General features: G+C 38.3%; 1 protein-coding gene across 1 annotated transcript in view; it reads right to left on the reverse strand.

Moving 5' to 3' along the window:
- The window catches only part of AGMO (alkylglycerol monooxygenase), a 187,130-nt gene extending 170,185 nt beyond the window's left edge, over positions 1 to 16,945 (reverse strand). Inside the window, exons 1-2 of the mRNA XM_066565154.1 lie at positions 16,805 to 16,945; positions 10,053 to 10,183 (exon numbers count right to left, since the gene is read on the reverse strand). Of these exons, the coding sequence (XP_066421251.1) occupies positions 10,053 to 10,183; positions 16,805 to 16,933 (260 nt within the window). The 5' untranslated portion in view covers positions 16,934 to 16,945. The remainder of the gene's footprint in view (positions 1 to 10,052; positions 10,184 to 16,804) is intronic.
- Between the last annotated feature and the right edge of the window lie 1,270 nt (positions 16,946 to 18,215).

Here is an 18,215-nt window from a genome sequence, read left to right on the forward strand (position 1 = left end):
CTCAAGTTCCTTTTTCAATTCTTGAAAACACTAGGAGAACTTAAGAAAACTTTTGCCTCATTTAAATGTTGTAACCCTAAATGCGATAGAAGCAGACAGGTAAAGCTTTTGTCATCTAGTCCAATCCTCTGCATAAAGAGTGATAAATCCTAAAACAGACAGACTGTATAGAAAACTTTATTATATACATTACATAGATTTATCCTCTTGGATTTTGAACACTACTGCTGAAAATTTTCCTATTATGTGCAAAGCACACTTAGGTAACTGTTATGACCTTGAGAGTTCTTGTCTCCTTGTTTCTAAAGATCATACCTACTTTAATAAATGGCAATAATATTTGTTTTTAATAAACCATTTCCCCCTTCACCTTCCACTGGGTCAGATAATCACTTCCTCTAATTAAAAAAGTCCAAGAAGGAAATTCTGGGAGATGAACTCTCCGTGTGGAAATGAAGATCTACTTATTCTAGATCCCTATGGGATAATGAAGGAGGGAAAAGGTGGAAGAAATTCAATTGGAAGAAAAGGCAGCTGCCCATTTCAAAGAATACAAGTCCTGTTTTGCTTCCTCCAGCCACAGAGACTGAAACCACATCTTTAGGAAACTTCTTCCATGGTGCCCAGGACAGTCACCAAAAATGAAAATGGTCAGAGACAGGAGCTGCTGTCTCTTTTCCAAGCATGGGGAAGATCTGTGTACCAAAAGTGAACAGCCCAAGGAAACTGCCTCAGCTCTCACCACTACTGCAGTCACCACCTCACATCACACTGGGAACTGACCTGGTGCCCCTGAGCTAAAAACACAACCCTACAGCTGGACCTACAAAAGCTGTGCTCTCAAGGGCTGTAACAGTCTTGCATCCTTGGAGGTCAGGCACAGAGGGAAGCACGTTAAGACACCCTGGTCACAAGGTTATATTATCATTAAAAATAGTGAGATCTTACTACTACAGTTTCCCTGGGTTAAATAAATTCTGTTTTTCTAGCCTGATTCAAACTATATAAATGTAAAGTTTCAAAATGTTGAACAAAGGCAGTTTCTCAACAATTCTAAGTTATTCAGACCATTTATGTAACAGCAGGATACATGAATAATTAAATGCTCTGTAAGGTTTTATTTCAGAATGAAAATCATAAAGATTTCTATTTCCAAGGATACTCATAGAGCTTTCTTTTCCAGATGAAACACTGGCTCCAGCCACAATTGAAATAAACATTTTGATAACATGATTTTAGTAAAGAGAAGAAGGGGGAAGGAGGTAGAGGAGTCTTAAGAAAAGATCCATTTGTAAAACAAAGCAAATCTGCTGCAACTGAAATCCCCTTTTATTTCCTGTACAGGTGCCAGGTCGTGAACAGACACCCAATTTATTACCTTGTCAGCTGACTTATTAGGGTTGACACAAATCGAGCTGAAATATGCCTGACACACTGCAGTCAAGGCTTTTTTCACGCTTTAGCACAAAGCCAAACTTTCCACAAGGTGGAGGGAAAGGGAGAGGGAGCTGTGGGAGTTCTATTCCCTGTTTTCTATCATCAAGATGAATATGATCTCCTCTCCCATTCTTAATATGCAAAACCCAAGGCTAAAGAATAATTCACCAAAATGATACAGCTGGGAAATTATTATCAGGCTCTGGAAAACCCCTGATTACAGGAAATAGCACCTACATTTTGAGAAAATGTTCCCACCAGACACAAAAGCTGAATCAAAGCCTCTCCTCTTCCTCAGTATGACTTTCTTCTCCAGCACTTTAGCCTAAACAATACAAACCTCCAGTTTTCCTCAAGGACAAAGGAAAATATCAAATTCAAGTTGAAGTAAAAGGGAGGTGACTCAGGTATCCCTACTGCTTTTATTTTACACAGTACTGCACAATATTTTGCCTGACAGAACTGCCTTTTATTCCCCAAACCTACTCCTGTTGCAGTTCACTTTTTATCCTCTAATTTATGACACAAATATTAATTTACAGTAGTGAGTGGCATAAACTGTGAAACAACAGGTGTTGGAAGAAAAAATAGCAACAGTGTTACACTTTTTTTATAATTAGGTCCTAGTCTTTCTACATAATTCAACTTGTTTATCTTTGCTCATGAATAAGTAAATTTTTAATTGTATCAGTTAAAAATACAATAGAGATATTTTCATGAGAAATTCCAGTGCCGTCAGTGATATAATCCAGAGTAGTAACTCATTATGCCCTAAATTTATGAAAGGTCTTCAGATTTTTCCAATTGAGGATCTGATTTTGATCTGTCCTACTTGGCTGTTTCACTGAAATGAGCAAATCTGCATTGTGGTTTGAGTTGGGAACAGGCCTGTAATATTCTCAAAGGTCACATATAAACAAGTAATGAGAAAAGGGTATTCTATTCAATTCAGGTTGTTCTAGATAGATTCAGAAAAACCAAAGGAACTAGTAAGAGTTCCTATGGTCTATAAAAATATGGTGAAATAGCTTCAGTGAAACATCATAGCACATCAAATGATGAAATAAGGAAAAATATTTACATGAGAATTTATGTTGAACTCCTTTAGTCATACTTCTGAATGTTTTAAAAGTTAGTTTGTTTTTGTCCATGATACACAGTAGTGAAAGTCTATTCTTTTCAGATCTGTAACACTGATTTACAGAATCATTAAGAGACACTTTCCCCAATTTTCCTAACTTATAAGCGTTGACCCAAGAAACTAGATTGGCCAGCTCTAAAAATGCTACCCCTGTGCTCCATCTAGTGGAGTCCTGATTTAAGATTAATTCATTGTTTGGCAGAGATGTCCTTCAGTCAGAAGGGTACTCTATACACAAGCAATTTCTTTGAGTTTTTTTCAAAATGTGTGAAAATGACACAATTTAGATTAATGAAAATACAAAAACATGGAAATGGAACAAAAAATCTGCACAACATTTAATGGATTTGAGAAACCAGTATATTTGGTGAGCTACAGAGACTACTGAGCTTAATACCATATTTTCAATAAGGGTAAATTCAGTTCACAGTACCTTCACAGAAGAGCACAAGTAAATTTGAACATGTACCCTGACAGCTTCTCTTTGCTTCTAAAGACATGGGAGGTGTAAAGCTGGGCTCTGACATTACGAATGAGCAATCACCAAGCCACTTACTGGCCCCACTGTACAGAAAAAGACCATGATACAATACTAAGGATGTAGAAAAATATGCATTCTGTGTAAGAGGCTACAGCCGAAAAGAATAATTGGATCCCGAACAGGTTTGCGTGAAATACAGCAATCTGCAGAACATTATAGAACATAGAGACTACCAGTTGTTTCAGTCAATTAGTTTGAGAATATCCAAGCTCTCCCAAATCCTCCCTTGTAATGCAAGGTAGCTTATATGTAATTTCATTAGAAACTCCAGAGATTAAATTCTGGCTCAGATCTTTCCTTATTCATCATTAAAAAGTCGGACTGGCAAAACTCCTGTGTTCTGCCAGCAGCTATGCCCACATGTGCTCTCCAGCCTGCTTCAAACAAATGCTGATATGCCTGGGAAGGGTGCAAATGGTAAAAGGGGATTAGGAAGGTAGTGATGAGCATGAGAGAGCAGGCAGGAAGCACTAGCATCTTTACTGGGCACAGCTGGATTTGGATTTACTGGAAGGCATGGCATGATTTACACCAAAATTATAAACTGTGCTGAAGTGATACAGTAAGAACACAGGATAATCAATCCACACAGAAGTAACTAATTTACTAACTTAGTCCCAATTGGCTCATCAATGCAAGTCAGATTATAAAAAGCCCTAAAAAACAACAATCTAATTAGATTAAACAAAAACCATTCAGGTAAGACAGTCACTGTCATGAGTTTAATTGAACTGATTTTGAAAATCTCCTTCCAGAGTCAGGCTTATGTCCTGAAAATCCTATCAGATCCTGCTGCACAGGACTACTCCCTTACTGAAATTGTTTATCTTACTCTGACTGCTTTACCTACAGAAGATTAGTGACTTAATTCAAAACCTGTTCTTTTGACAGAGCTGTGAGGGCTGTGACCTTTGGCAAAATGTGGGAACAATCAACTGTGTATATAGGAGAGTGAAGCCAGGAGGGTACTCTTGTGAAATATGTAACTACCTAGTGCTTCTTGGAGAGTGGGAGGAATAGGTAGGTGAGCAGATTCTGTCTTTTCAGGCCTGTTACTTATTAAAAATTATATTTTTTGGACACATCTATTGACAGTGCCTTAAACTGCCATAACTAGCTGCTGCAGGCATGATTGTGACTGCAGGTTCTGTAGAGACTGAACCTAAAGCCTGACAGCTCTTGGCTGTCCCTTTTCCATTCCCAGACAATTTGATTGTCTCTCTGCCTAAAGCAAATACTGTTTTGCTCAGAGAGTGAACTAAAATAACTCCACTTGGGATCAGATGAGCACCTGAACCAACACGAGAAAGGGAGGACTATGTAAGTGAGTACAAGAAAGACAGAAGTGCAGTAGCCAGAAGCTCAGCTGGTTTAAGGGCATAGCATGGCACAGCAGCTCCCCTTCCCATTTAACCAGGTTAAGTGACTACCTTTCCAGTTTGGCCCCATCTGCTCATCACTGCCCCAAAGTGTGGTGGTTACTAGCCCTCAGACCTGCCACCATAATTGCATGCATAGCTGCTCCCTGACCTGGCTCTGTCGAAATGAATGCAGCTGAGCTTAAACACCTCTTTTATAGTTCTTGGGGGGCTTTTGTTTTTTTTGCTTTTAGCGAGATCACTTTGTCAGGACCAGGTTAGGGAGCAATTAAATGTGCAGTTATGCTCGCAGATCTAAGGGGGCAGCTGGACCAGAAGCAACACATCTGACCATGCTCTAAACAAACATCTGTCCAAAGTCTTAGTCAAACAGATGTGGAGGAAAAATGTACCTAATAAGTCTTGAAGTGAAAATATAATTTATGAGAAACTGCATGTATCAAATTTTCTTCTAAGAAATGCAATCAGTAATTTATGAGATTATAAATTTCTATAGTGACATATGATGTATCTAATAGATACTTCAGGAAACCAGCACATACTTCAAATGGTTAAATCCATGCAAGCAACTTTTTCTCTTCTGTCAAGACACTCCCAGCTCCACAAGGTTGTGAATAACTTGCACCAAGTGTATTCTAATCAGCTCTGCATTTTGTTCCTCTTAAAAACTGAAAACCTTTGGTTTTAGATTGCAATTTTATATATGCTATAGAGCAGGTGACTCAGTAATGCTACAAAAGCATTGAGTGTTTCTTGTCCTTTAACTCTGTCTGCTCTTCTCCAATCCCATTTCTTGTTCTAGCACAAGACTGTGCACAAACATAGTAAGAACTGATGCAGGTTAATGTGATGGGGAGGTGCTGGACCTGCTTCCCAAGCTACTTCAGCACAAGGCAACACAAATGCTGATGCTGGCCAAAGAGAAGTGAAGGTACAGAGGGAGGAATGAGCAACCAGAAGTATCAATCAAAGGTGCTTCATTTGGGAGCACTGCTGGTCTAAAATGTACATGAAACTGCCTCTTCAAAACAGCTTCTGAAAAAAGATTATTTAAAATCCAGATGATTTACAAAACTGAATACACTGGTCTACAGCAGAAACAGGATTTTTACTCCTTCGATTTAATTATTGCTGATGTGTAGATTCTTAACATATTTACTAGCATGAACTAATCAAAAAGGATTTACTCATTCCATTCTCATGTTCAACAATTCAGAGAACTCCAACCTCCTCTGATTCAAAAATCAAGCTAAATAATGTACACAGACTGTAATATTCTCTTTGGAAATGGAGAAGTTCATTGCAGACTCGACTGACCAAACTGTGTCAGACATTATATACATATACACTGTACGACTGCGCTGCAGAGCAGAACACTAAAAATTGGCAATTGAGCATGACCATAAAGAACAAATACTTTCCCAACTAGTTTGAAAACATACCTACCTCAGTTATCCCCCAAACACTGTTTGACTTGATTTATGTTCTGCTGCTTTAAAAGAAGAAATGGGTCAATATGAAATAATGCACATACTTGTAAAATGGATATTCATACCCAAAATAAACTTTCTCTTGGGAGAATATTTTTAAAGCAGCATTTAAAGTCTCTTGGCAATGGTTAGCCAGAAAATTTATTTATTTATTTGTTTAGAATAAAAGTTCTCAGAATTTTTTTACTAACATTTAAGATCCTGGGAGTAAACAGTAATACAAGTTTCTCCCAAATTAATTTTCATTCCATACAACATTTAGTATTTATACATGCAGAGGAATGCACAGTATGCATTAATGCAGGGAAAATTATATTTAAGAAATGCATGGGCTACTTTACAAGAGATTTACAAGATGTATGCACAAACCATTTAACTTACTGCATGCTGTTGAGTCTAAAGCCTAAAAACAAAAACATTACCTTGTCTGATTAGACTTTTCCTCTTGCACCTACATTTTTACCATTTGGCATACAAGTATCAACAATTTATGATTTGCACTTTCTCAACAAAAAGTTCAAGTATGAAACACTAAATAAATACTGTTTGTCCTCAAGACATGCAATAGTTCTTTTATACAGACTGTGAAATGGAAAAAATACTTAGAAGCTGACTATGGTTAGTGACTCCTAATTTTTTCATTAAATGTAAAGACCTCTTTGCAATGACACATTTGAAGCTTCATTTTAACTAATACACTGAAGCCACCATTTTAGACCCAGCCACAGATTTTTTTAAGGAAGTGGCAAACCATTGCTGCTAGTTGAGAAAATGAAAATTAGTCCCTGGGAGAGGATACAATCAATGGTGTGTTAATCTAACCTTCAGCTGTTAATGATTTGCACTACTATTTCCCCTGATGCTGTGGGTTCTGCTGAAATATTGTTTTAGCAGTTTCTGTCAACTTTCCCTACCTTTTTTCTTCCTGAAAGGGACAGACTGAAGTGAAAATCTTAGCAACAGATTTTTGCCTGTGCTATTTTTTTCCCCATTTTTGTCTGACCCAGTTCTCTCACACCATGGAAGCACGAGACAGAAGGGTAAATTGTTCTGGTTTTTTCAGTTAGAGCCTTTTTAGCCAGTCTGTTATTCACAACTCCTCTTACTTAAAAAAGAGGTGTTACACTAAGCAGTCACCATTAGAATTGCAACATTAACATGAGATTAAATAATTTAGGAAGTCTGTATTTTGCCTGCTTCTTTCACATTCACACAAAAAGCTAAAAGTGTTACAGGACTCTTCTTTGGAAAGAACTGCTGAGGAGGGTCTGGTATTTCCAGTCAGGAGAGCTGTGCAAGCAACCTGGAAGAGACTTCTTGTGCTGGTGTAACAATAAATAGGTGTGCCGATCTTGGAGATTTGCCTGACCCTGCAAACCTTCCAGTCCTTAAGGATCATTCGGTTCACTCAATTGAAACAATCTTGCAAAAGAAAACTGCATAGCCCACAAGCCAAATTCTGCAGCAAAGGACTGAGTGCCAAAATAATAAAAGTACTCAGCACCTTGCAAAGCTGCATTCCACACACACAACCCCAGTTTTCTTAGCAAGCATTTCTTCCAGGAATGAGTGTATCTCAATCGTTTCAGTATTCTGAAAATAAAGCCAAAAGGACTTGCAAAACCATTCAAACTTACTTTACATGTATCTCAGCCCCTTTGTTTAACTTAATCAGTTCTGAATATTTGAGATGAATTGTGAGATTCACATTCTCTGAACAGAGAGAGACATAATTCTCTCTCTCAAGTTTTTCCTGGAGAAGCACAGCAACCAAAACAATTCTTATCTCATTTGCTGCTCCTGTGTTTTGGAACATGTGGCATGTGTTGGAAGATTATTTACCTGAAGGAATTTGCTTGATTGGATTCTGGTGTGAGTGTTTTGTTTTCTTGACCAATCTGTGCAAACTGTCACACTTGTGACTGTGTCATGACATTGGTCAGGAGACAGTCACAAGATTAGTTCAGCTGAGTGCTTGTGCAGTTTCAGTTTAGATGTAGTGTAATATAGTATAGAATAATATAGTATAATAAAGTAATTAATTAGCCTTCTGATATCGCAGAGTCAGATGTATCGTTTCTCCCTGCCACAGGGGTTGCTTGCTTTACAATAATGAAAAAAGGTAAATATTCAGCATGGTAAGCCTGTCAAGTTTAAAGAATTTGGGCTAAGTTGAAGAAGCAATATTTGATTTATTTTAATGTTAGCTTCATACAGACTACAGTAGCCCATTATCAGGGTCGTGTGTTGCTGTACACAAATCTAATTTGTTCATAAATATTCCATTAATTCATAAAGCATACTGAAAAGTTTAGTATTGCTCCTTCAAGATCTCAAGATCATGCTCACAATTAATTAGGAATTATTTGAATATAGGTACATTATCTGTAAAAATAACTTCACTAAATTTTCAAATAACTAAGACATAACCTTATGGTTGAGTATTTCTCATCTTGAAAGCTCATGCCTCTCATTTTCAGATATTTCAAGAGTTTTGGACTGTGTCTTTAAAAGGTTTCATAGGGGATATTTACTACTGATAATTAACATAATCTATCAGAAATTGTCATTGTACCTAATAGAGCTTGTCAAAGACTGCATTGATTAAAAAGTTTAAAAAAACCAACCAAATGACAAATGATCAATAGATTACAAAGAGAGTGATTTACACATTTCACAAAATGAGTTCTACTAGCCAGAAGGGATAATTCTTTGTTGTTTTTCTTGCTACGCTCTTTTAATGTATTTGATCAAGAATCTGGTATGAAAGAAAGGATTTTTAGCAAAATTTGCAGTGACATAAACCAGGGACTTCTAGGTAACAAAGACAACTTTTCATGGATTCAGGCTACTTCAGGAGGACCAAATGTATAATCCATGTATTTCTATGTGGCCAAATATAAGAACATATTGCCTATGAATGAGGAATGTAAGCCACAGAATCCAAGAAAGTATTCAGGGATGAAAGACAGCTCAAAGGATCTGGGATATATAAAGGGAGGAACAACAAGTAGAAATAGAGAACAAATGACTTCATTATTTGGCACTGATGTAGTAATTTCTGAAATATGGAGTGCACTTGAGACATCAACACTAAGAAGGCTGAAAAACTGCAGAGGCTTCTGAAAAAAAGCTGGGGGAATAACAGAAAGGCTTGCAAATACCATATAGTAAAATTCAAATAATAAAAGCTTTTCTTCTTATAATGAAGAGATTATATACAATTTGAAGGTCACCTGCCAAGTCACACATGGGGAATAGAGATGTAACCCCATTTGAAAAGAAAAGATGCAATAAAATCTATCATCTGGAAGCTCATATCATGCAAAGGCATATCTAAAACATGATATTACTTACAAGTGGCTAAAAGTTCTGGAAAACAGAGCAATTCATATAAATAATTTGCTGGATTTTTTTACTGGGATTCACAGTTAATCCACAGTGGCTATTTATTTAAAACACAACTCTACTCGCCAAACTAATTCAGCTTAATCTTACGGCATTTACGTTGGAGAGTGGATTATACGATCATGTCTGCAGCAATTCTCCCAGGAATTAAAATTCATTGAAGTTAAACATAAGATTATGACTGTCTTCAAAGCACTTTGGATCACATGCATATCCACAGTTCTATTGATCTGGTTACATGCACCCAGATTTATTTTTAAAGGTTAACAAAAAACAATAGACTTGGTTTGTTGGTTTTATTTTGTTATCTTTCCATATTTTAATGAAAGAAAACCCAGATTCTAAAATCTAGTCTAACATAAGATATAGTAAAGTCAGGTGAAGTCCCAGAAACAGCAAAAGGTGACAGCAAGATCCAATATAGATTAATATAATTGGTGATGGGGAGCTGGAGAACACCCTGTAAGAATCATATTTAGCCTTACAGATTAGAAAGATTTTATACATGGCACTAATATTTAATTGCATAAAGAAAGGTCCAGATGCCTTGTTTAATCATTTTGGATTAGCAATAACAACTTCAATACATAATTATATTTTCTTCCTTCTTAGTGATTAAAACCCAAACAACCTCAAGGCTGTACTCATGTACTCACTCTGGTAGTCGGGACAGGATACCCAAGGAAAGAGAACTTATCCCATCATTGATCCGACCCGGCAGCTTACGCTTCTGAATCCAGCTGACAGCAAACTCCAGCCCAATAAAAGTAATGAAGAATGGAATACTCTAAAAATAGTTTGCAAAAACAAAACAAAAAAAAAGTCACAACAAAATAAAATTAGATATACTTTTCCAAACAGCATTTTATGCAGTGAGATGCTTCTCAGATTGGCTGGCACTTTAGTAGCTACTGTAATAAAGCTCATAGCATGGACCTTACAAATCAGAACAACTAAGGCTACCATCTGATCCAAAACACCAGCATAAATCTATTGCAGTAACCTCCTCCCACAGTGTTTTCTTTTGCATATTCTGCACATAGACTCAAACATTATCAGAACAAAACACAAAAGTCTTTCCAAACCTATATTTCTCATATTTAAGTAAATCAGTGAGAGCAGCAATATTTGTGGACTCCTCCAACCACAAAGTAGAACAGAAACTAGTTTGGATTTGATATTGTATGAAGTTTTTTGAGTGTTTTCAGCCACGGAATTTGGTATCCAACATTATTATCTGAAAGATATAGTAAAGTGAGGCATTTCTATTGCCATGCTTTTCACTGCAGACAACAACAGCTCTTCTGTATGTGCTTTCATCAGTGAACGAAATAACTATGCAGCCCGTTCCAGTTTGGGCCATACATCATGTTCTCTTCCCAGACCAAGTGACAATGATACAATGTTTCCCTCTTTCTTTTGGATTATACTGCCTGCAAAACAGTTTTCTGCCCGTCTGCAGAAAAGTATAATGATGAACAAGACTGGAACATTTCGCACTCACAACATTGCTTTAGTTTGGGATTCAATTCGCACTGTCCATCTTCTATCCCAGGAAAAGCTGAAAATGTACAGCAACAGCACCCATTAGTGAAAGGTAGAACTGGTGAGGACTCTTCAGACCTGTTCTCAATTTTTTATCATCTCAGGCAACATGAAAAAGGCTTGAGTAACAGTTAAGTCCTAGAGCATTTTTTTTTTACTAACACTGGAGTCCTAACAGTCCCTGCACTTCACATGTGGAAGGAATTAGGCAGTGGCAGTTTTAGCCATCACCCCCAAAATCTACAAGGCCTGTGGCAAGGAAAATGGGAAGGAGTTATCAGATCTCTGTGCAAGCAAATGTTCCTTCAACAGCCTCCTTTGCTCTGTAGAAAACTTTTAGGTGACCTTTGAGACATTTAGACAACTGCTTTTTGGTTATATTAAGGCATAAAATTCCCACCATGTTGCAGAGCAAGAGAAATGCAAGAGTAGTTTTGCACCACTCTGGGAGGAACTACACTGCCATACTTGCCCTGTAAGTTTTCTGCTGCTTCTGCTCCCTTCAAATGGCCTGCAAACACCTACAGCTTCAGTGCCTGGAACCCTCCAAACTGCACTGCTGTAGGAGAGAGGCTGCTCCTGCCCATGCAACATTTTAATAGAAGCATGTTGTCTCTGCAAATACCATTGCATTCTGGAGGGCGCTCATTTTTGTTGCCAAATGAGATATGATCTGGGAATTCCTACTAGGCTGGGACACTAAAGAGACTAAGATGGATACAGATCAGATTGCTCAGTCCAAGAAGAATTGGATGATTCGAACCATACAAACAGCAAGAGATTTATAGTGTCTAGAAAATGTGAAAGTTCATAAACTTCAGCAGCACAGGGTTAGGTTACAATAACAGATGAACAGAGATTAATATCAACATGACACTTTTTAATTTAGGTGCCTAGCTTACTCTGTAACAGCATTTTAGGCATCTAAAAGCCTGTTTCCGATAGGCACCAATTGATGATATAAAAATCTAGAAAGAAAGGGAAGACCTGTAAAGTCCATAAAGCCTAAACAGCACCCAAGAAAACCAATGTGGCAAATCTTTCAATATTTGGAATAAGTAGGAAACAATAAAATATAATATTAAAATTATTATTAATATATAATAAAATATATTATAAAAGAGTAAGGAAACCCTAAAACCTTCCATTTGAAAGCAATGAAACATACAAGGAAAATATAAATACTCCTTGTTTTGCTCTCTATATCTGTTTAATTTCTAAGTAGATAAGACTTTTAACATACTTTTCCTATCTGATATAATCAAATAACAGATTCCTAACTTACCAAACAAAGCTTGATGAACGCAGCTGTACACTCCAGCAGAGAAAAGAGAGGTTTAATAAAAAAAACTACAAAACACTTAATGGCAATATTAAAAGGCAGTTCTAGCACAGACTAAGAGCAGTTTTAAGGTATGGAACAGCAGAAGCTGCAGAGCAAATTGAATGGGCTCAGAACAGAGAAATTGAGGTGTTTTATTCAAGAAATAAAACCAGTTAATAGGAAATGTACACTGTCTGTATTCCATGTGATGATTCATTTTACCTAGAAACCTCTGAAACAGTTGAAATACTTGATTTGATATTAATGTACATTATTACAACTTCTGTCTTATTGACTTCATTGCATATTTTCCTCCCACTGTGAAGTTGTGAAACAGCCAGGCAGTTGGTGCCATTTTTTGACTCACAAATGGGTGGTGGTGTCATAGCAAGGAGGATAAAGAAACATTCAGACATCCTTAACCTCCTGCTCATCAAGGAGATTATAAAAGAAAAGATTTATGGCATACCCCTTAGTATCTAAGAAATTACTACATCTCTCTCACATACCTACATTAAGCTTGGTCCGAAGCAAATCACTGGGATCAACTACATCTAGGCTAGGATGTATTGCTGATGTTACTATGACAGCTATTGTCATGGAGGATGAAAAGGCATTCCCTGACCCAAAGTGCCCACATTGTAAGGATGAAGTGCAATGCAACAGAAGAAGAATGCAAATAATTCAGGCAAAAAAGGAGACTGTAAGAGAGAAAATAGTCACACTAGCCTAACCACTACTTTTCTTTTTTCTTGGTTTCTTTTTGTTTGTTTGTTTGGGTTTGGTTTGTTTTTGGCTTTTTTTTTTTTGTTTGTTTTTTGGGGTTTTTTGGGTTTTTTTGTTTAAGTTAAAAGGACAATGAAGACATTTAAGGAAACCATTGAGGATAGCTATCTCTACAACTGTTTTCAAGTGTTGTCTCTACAAACAAAATGGCACAAAGTTAAGAAATAGCCACTGTTGACATCACTGGTCAGTGACATAAGACAGATCCTTTTGATATCTTCTGTCCATAAATGTTTTACTCTCTCTCTCTGTTTCCAGGTTTTTTCTCTTCACCCAACAGCACAAATTCTCAACGGAGATTTGCATTAGCTTGTGGTTTAGCTGAATAACTGATCCATAACATGAAAGCCTTCCTCTGAGTACTGTGTAAGAGGGTTCCATTTTAAGTAACCAACTCTACAGAATGCAAAGGACCATTTAAAATCAGTTTCCACGTTATACTATTGCAAAGAATAATATTCTAGGTTGAAATTCAGCGTATACTCATAGTTTTATTGCAATTCTTGAAACAGTTTTTGTTTCCTTAAAGTCACAGATCTTTATAACATAAGAATCCCAACATCCAAGTAAAACTAAAAAAAAGTAAAACTATATATGAAGGTTCTGTGCCTCATTTTTAGAAACAAACCCTAAAATCTCATTATTTAGAAGCAAACCCTAAAGTGTGAATTGAGTTTAAATGTGAACTTATTCTTTAGGGTCTCAAGAGAGTAAATTGAAAAGGAAAACAGTGATTACTAAAGCTTTCATTTTGAAGTTCTCAGCAGAAGGACTGTCTCTTCAGAAGTCTGACTCATGTAAGTCTTTACAGAGCACAGGTGATAATTTCAGACCATAGCAAGCTACAAAGCTACAAAGTAAATTTGTGGTTCATGAAAACTATGTTTGGCAAACAAAAAGAATCATTCCACCATCTGTAGATTGCGAGAGAATTAAAACAAACAAACAAAAAACAACTAACAGAGCATGCAGAGCCTAATCTTACACCCATAGAAAAGAGGTTAAAATGAATATTGTCTATTCTTAAAATGAATAGACAAGCATTAGTATATCCTGTCCTGGATAAATGAAAGTGACAAACTTTTCAGAAATACAGACAAGGGATTTGAATTCTACATGACAAAAAGTCTTAAATAAATTCTATGACGATTATCAAAGACCCACACCCCTTTTCCCAGAATTTTTGAGATATATATTGTCACCCTTTATTGAAAGGGTGACTTTTCCCTGGGCACTGCTGCAGAGCTTTGCTGCTTGTCACTGTCAGCAGCTGATCAGCTAATGTTTTAAACAGGACTTGAGGTTCAGCTTATGTCTTAAACCGGACTTGAGGCCACTCCATACAGCTCTGCCAACATATAGAGCAACAGTGCAAGGCCCATTGCTTCTGAAAACAGAAGCAATGTAACCAGAGACAGAAAATACACTGCACAAGTTAAACAAACTATTCTGTTCTTAGAACCAGAACTGCTTCACCCCCTGCTGTCATTTCCCACCCAGATGTAACAGCACAGGTAACTCTAGCTCAAAGGTGCCACTCCTGTAAAGTGCCTGTATTTAGTAAACCAACAGCCCAATTCTGCAGATTGCTAAACACATGAATATTTGGGTGACTTTGGAGGTTGTGCCACCTATCTAATGTTGGAAAGTGCCTATCCCCACAGCTGTAACCATGTCATCTTCTCATGTCCTAGAAATACCTTTGTCCATCTGATACCCACGAGATCACAGATCTGAGATGCAAATTCCACTACAGTGTTTCAGAAAAAAAAAATAAAAGGAAAATCCCACACCATTTAGAGACACTAATGTAATCAGTAGTTTGTTTCACACACATATCAACATTATTGTCTTTTAGAGTGAATTATTTGAGCTGAGGCCTTCATTTGTTACCAGCTCTACACTAATATTTTTTTTTTGTTCTGTGTTGAATTGAGTTCAGATATCCACTTCTGTGTCTGTACCAATTAAAGGAGTTAGCACTCCCAAGACCTCCTCGAAAGGCTCATCAGGTCACTATTAAATCTACTGCTGATGAATCCAATGAATATACTGCTCGTGTAATTGCTCCCTAAACAGTCAAGAATAGCAGCTGGAGAGGGACTAGATAGCTGCCATCTGCCCATAAACACAGCCAGAAGAGGATGGATGAACTCTGCCTAAGCCAAAGAGTTAAGACACTTATGCCACTAAAATACTTCTATATGCCCACTGAGACAAGCATCAAAAGATCTGTTCTGGCAAAAAATGCACTGTCAGAAGGGAAATCCAGCACAGTTAACCTAAGATAGGAATTTAAGCAAAGTATAACAGTAATGGGAAACCTTTTCTTTAATGCTATTTTTTTTTGTGAGAAATATTCCTTTACAAGCTTATCCCAACACTGCAGGAGCCTACAGGTGCTTTCATAATTCAAAGTACTAAGAATCCTTTCACAGACTTACAACTGTGTGCCTTAGCAAAAGAAATTCCAGGTTTGGCTAATGTCTGACCTGAATATTGCACATGGGAGAATAAAGCCCAAGGACATAAAGGTATGTTGCAGACAAGAAAGTGAATGATATTCCATTGGAAATGTGGGAATAGTAAAAGGAACTGAGATAATAGAGAGAGCTGGAAGGAGAGATCAGCTTACTAGGCACAACCATCGATCTTCCTTAATCATGACGCTGTAGCTTAGTTGCAAAACACCTCTGAGGACAGCGGTCCATTGACCAGACACTGCACACACAGGCTGCACTCGCAGCAGCTTTCTGCTTACCTCACACAAAAGGGTTTACCTTTGCAGATAACACCCCTCAGTGAGGGACTGCTGCATACTACAGTTCCCAGAAAGCTGCTGACAGGGCTGCACTGCTCTGCACAGCCCATGGCACCCCCACTGCAGTCTGCCAGCAGCTGCTGCACAGCACTCCAAGGTATACCTGTCAGAGGGGCCAGTCAGAACTATCCAAACCCACGTAAAAAGTGCAGCTCTCTACTGAAGCTGGGCTGAATTTACTTTGACAAGGGCAAAACAGTGTTTATGTGCTGTCTCTGTGAGCAGCTGACATCGATCTGGGTTCAGAAGGAGCTGACAATCAAGATATGAGCAATAGGTAGGACAGAAGGGAGCAAAGGTATCTTCTTGGAAGTGAATAAACTGGCAGGGCAGGACGGGAGGGAAGATATGCTGCTGCCTGCTGACAAGGGAGTTCTCACCCACGACCTCTGTACTCTTGCCTTGGATATTTAGGACACAGCACTGTCCCAACACAAATATTTGTTCTAAATGCTCTTAAACAATCCTTATTTTTTATTTTAATTAGAAACCTTTTATTTTTCTGTCTTTGACTGAGCTTGACTTAAGGGCACAGAGAGACCTGACTTTTTGCTTGCTTTAAGAACCGTAACAGCCAAACACAGTATCATATTTTCTTGTTTCCTCAGTTCAGTTTGCTGTCACTGTTCATCTTATCCGTGCTGCTGGATATAACATTAGAACCAAGCCTCAGATATCTGAGTGTTTCTCTGAAAACTCCAGCTCTTGGTACCCGGAGAAATCATCACTTAAACACATGAAAATAGAGGGCACAGTTACACTGGCAGCTTACAGGCAGAAAGCCCCGGAGAGAAAGACGGTTTTATCTTAAGTTAGGTGCCCTTTCGCGGACATGGTTTCAGTGAGGCGCCCGTGGCTTTCGAAAACAGGCGCAGGTGGGCGAAGGGAAGGGCGAGGGATGCAGCCAGGGTGGGAAAGGAGGGGACCCTCACCTTCTCTACGTAGTCGGGCACCTCCTCCACCGTGCGGAAGGAGCTCTCTCCGGGCGTCACGGCGTAGAAGAGGGCGCGGAGCTGCTGGCCCGGCGCGGTGCCCCGCGGCCCGCCCGCCTCAGCGCCCATGGCCAGGCCGCGCTGCGCCCGCTGCGCTCCGCTCCCGGGACGGCGCGCACCGCCCGCCCCCGCGCCGCCCCGCCGCGGCCTCGCCTCGCCACGCCGTGGGCCCGAGGGCTTAAGGGCTGCCTAGGAGAAAGCCAACAATTTCTGCCTCCCTGGCATCGTGCTGGTTCGGAGGTTTGCTTGGGTTTGGGGGCTCTTTTTCTGTATGTGTCATCACTGCCTGGCCCGATTCTGGCAGCTGGGAGAAAGCTCTCGCGCACCCCAGCTCCCTCCTCACCCTCAAAAGTCTCAGAACCTCAAAAATCCGCAGAGCTCAAGTCACCCTTTCTCAATTTTAGACAGAATTCGACGCAAAAATAGAAATTATTGCTCAGATTTGGAGTTCAATAAAAATAAAATGTTGAGGGTTTTGAGAAACAAGCCAAGGTGTGCTCATAGACTCCTGTTCAGCTGTATGGGTTAGTCCAGAATTCTTCCCATTAAAAGCTTTTATTTTTTTAATAGGGCTTATCATGGCTCCATTTTATATAGCTTCAATTAACATCACTGTATTGAAGGTAGCCTCTGGAAGCCATCTATTATGGTTTCATTTATGAAGGAATGAAACTAGGAAAATAGAAATGGTGAAAAGAGATATATGCTAGGTCCTTGTAGAAAATTACTTTCAGAAATCCGAGTAAGGACAGGCTTTGTGCATTCAAGATCTTTGGTCTGAAGCTCAGGAGCATGTCAAATGTTTGTCAATCATGCTTGATATTTGGTGTTAGTACAAATAATAAGATTTCTGATTAAATAGATTAGCCAACACTAAAATAACACAATGTCTCAACAATCCCTTAATCTCAAATGTACAGTTCCACTAACAGTCTTTGCAGAAGAAATGAACTGCAAATCCCACTGTAAAAAAATTTACCACAATTTAAATTCTGACAGTCATTACAAAAGATTTTTACTTTGCATCAACCTTTAGCTTTGGAAAGGAACTATGACAGGTAATTTCAGCTGAAGTTTCTGTTTAGGAAAAGTGCAATGCAAAGAAATTGACATTTAAAAAACTGAAGTATTACACATTTGTGGTGTTTGTATTAAATAAGTTTCCATTTGAGCAACAGCATGGAAGGTTGACTTAAACAATATTTTGCAGTTTGAATAATGTTGTAATACTGTAGAGAATGGCTATCAGGAAATTACTGGAAATACCAAAAAAATATTTGACTTTTAACTGAACAAAGCAAAAGTATTGTAAAAGGGCATTGATGATGAAATAGAGTTGGACACTCTCTTA

This window comes from Molothrus aeneus, chromosome 1, assembly GCF_037042795.1.
Source record: "Molothrus aeneus isolate 106 chromosome 1, BPBGC_Maene_1.0, whole genome shotgun sequence".
NCBI lineage: Eukaryota > Metazoa > Chordata > Aves > Passeriformes > Icteridae > Molothrus > Molothrus aeneus.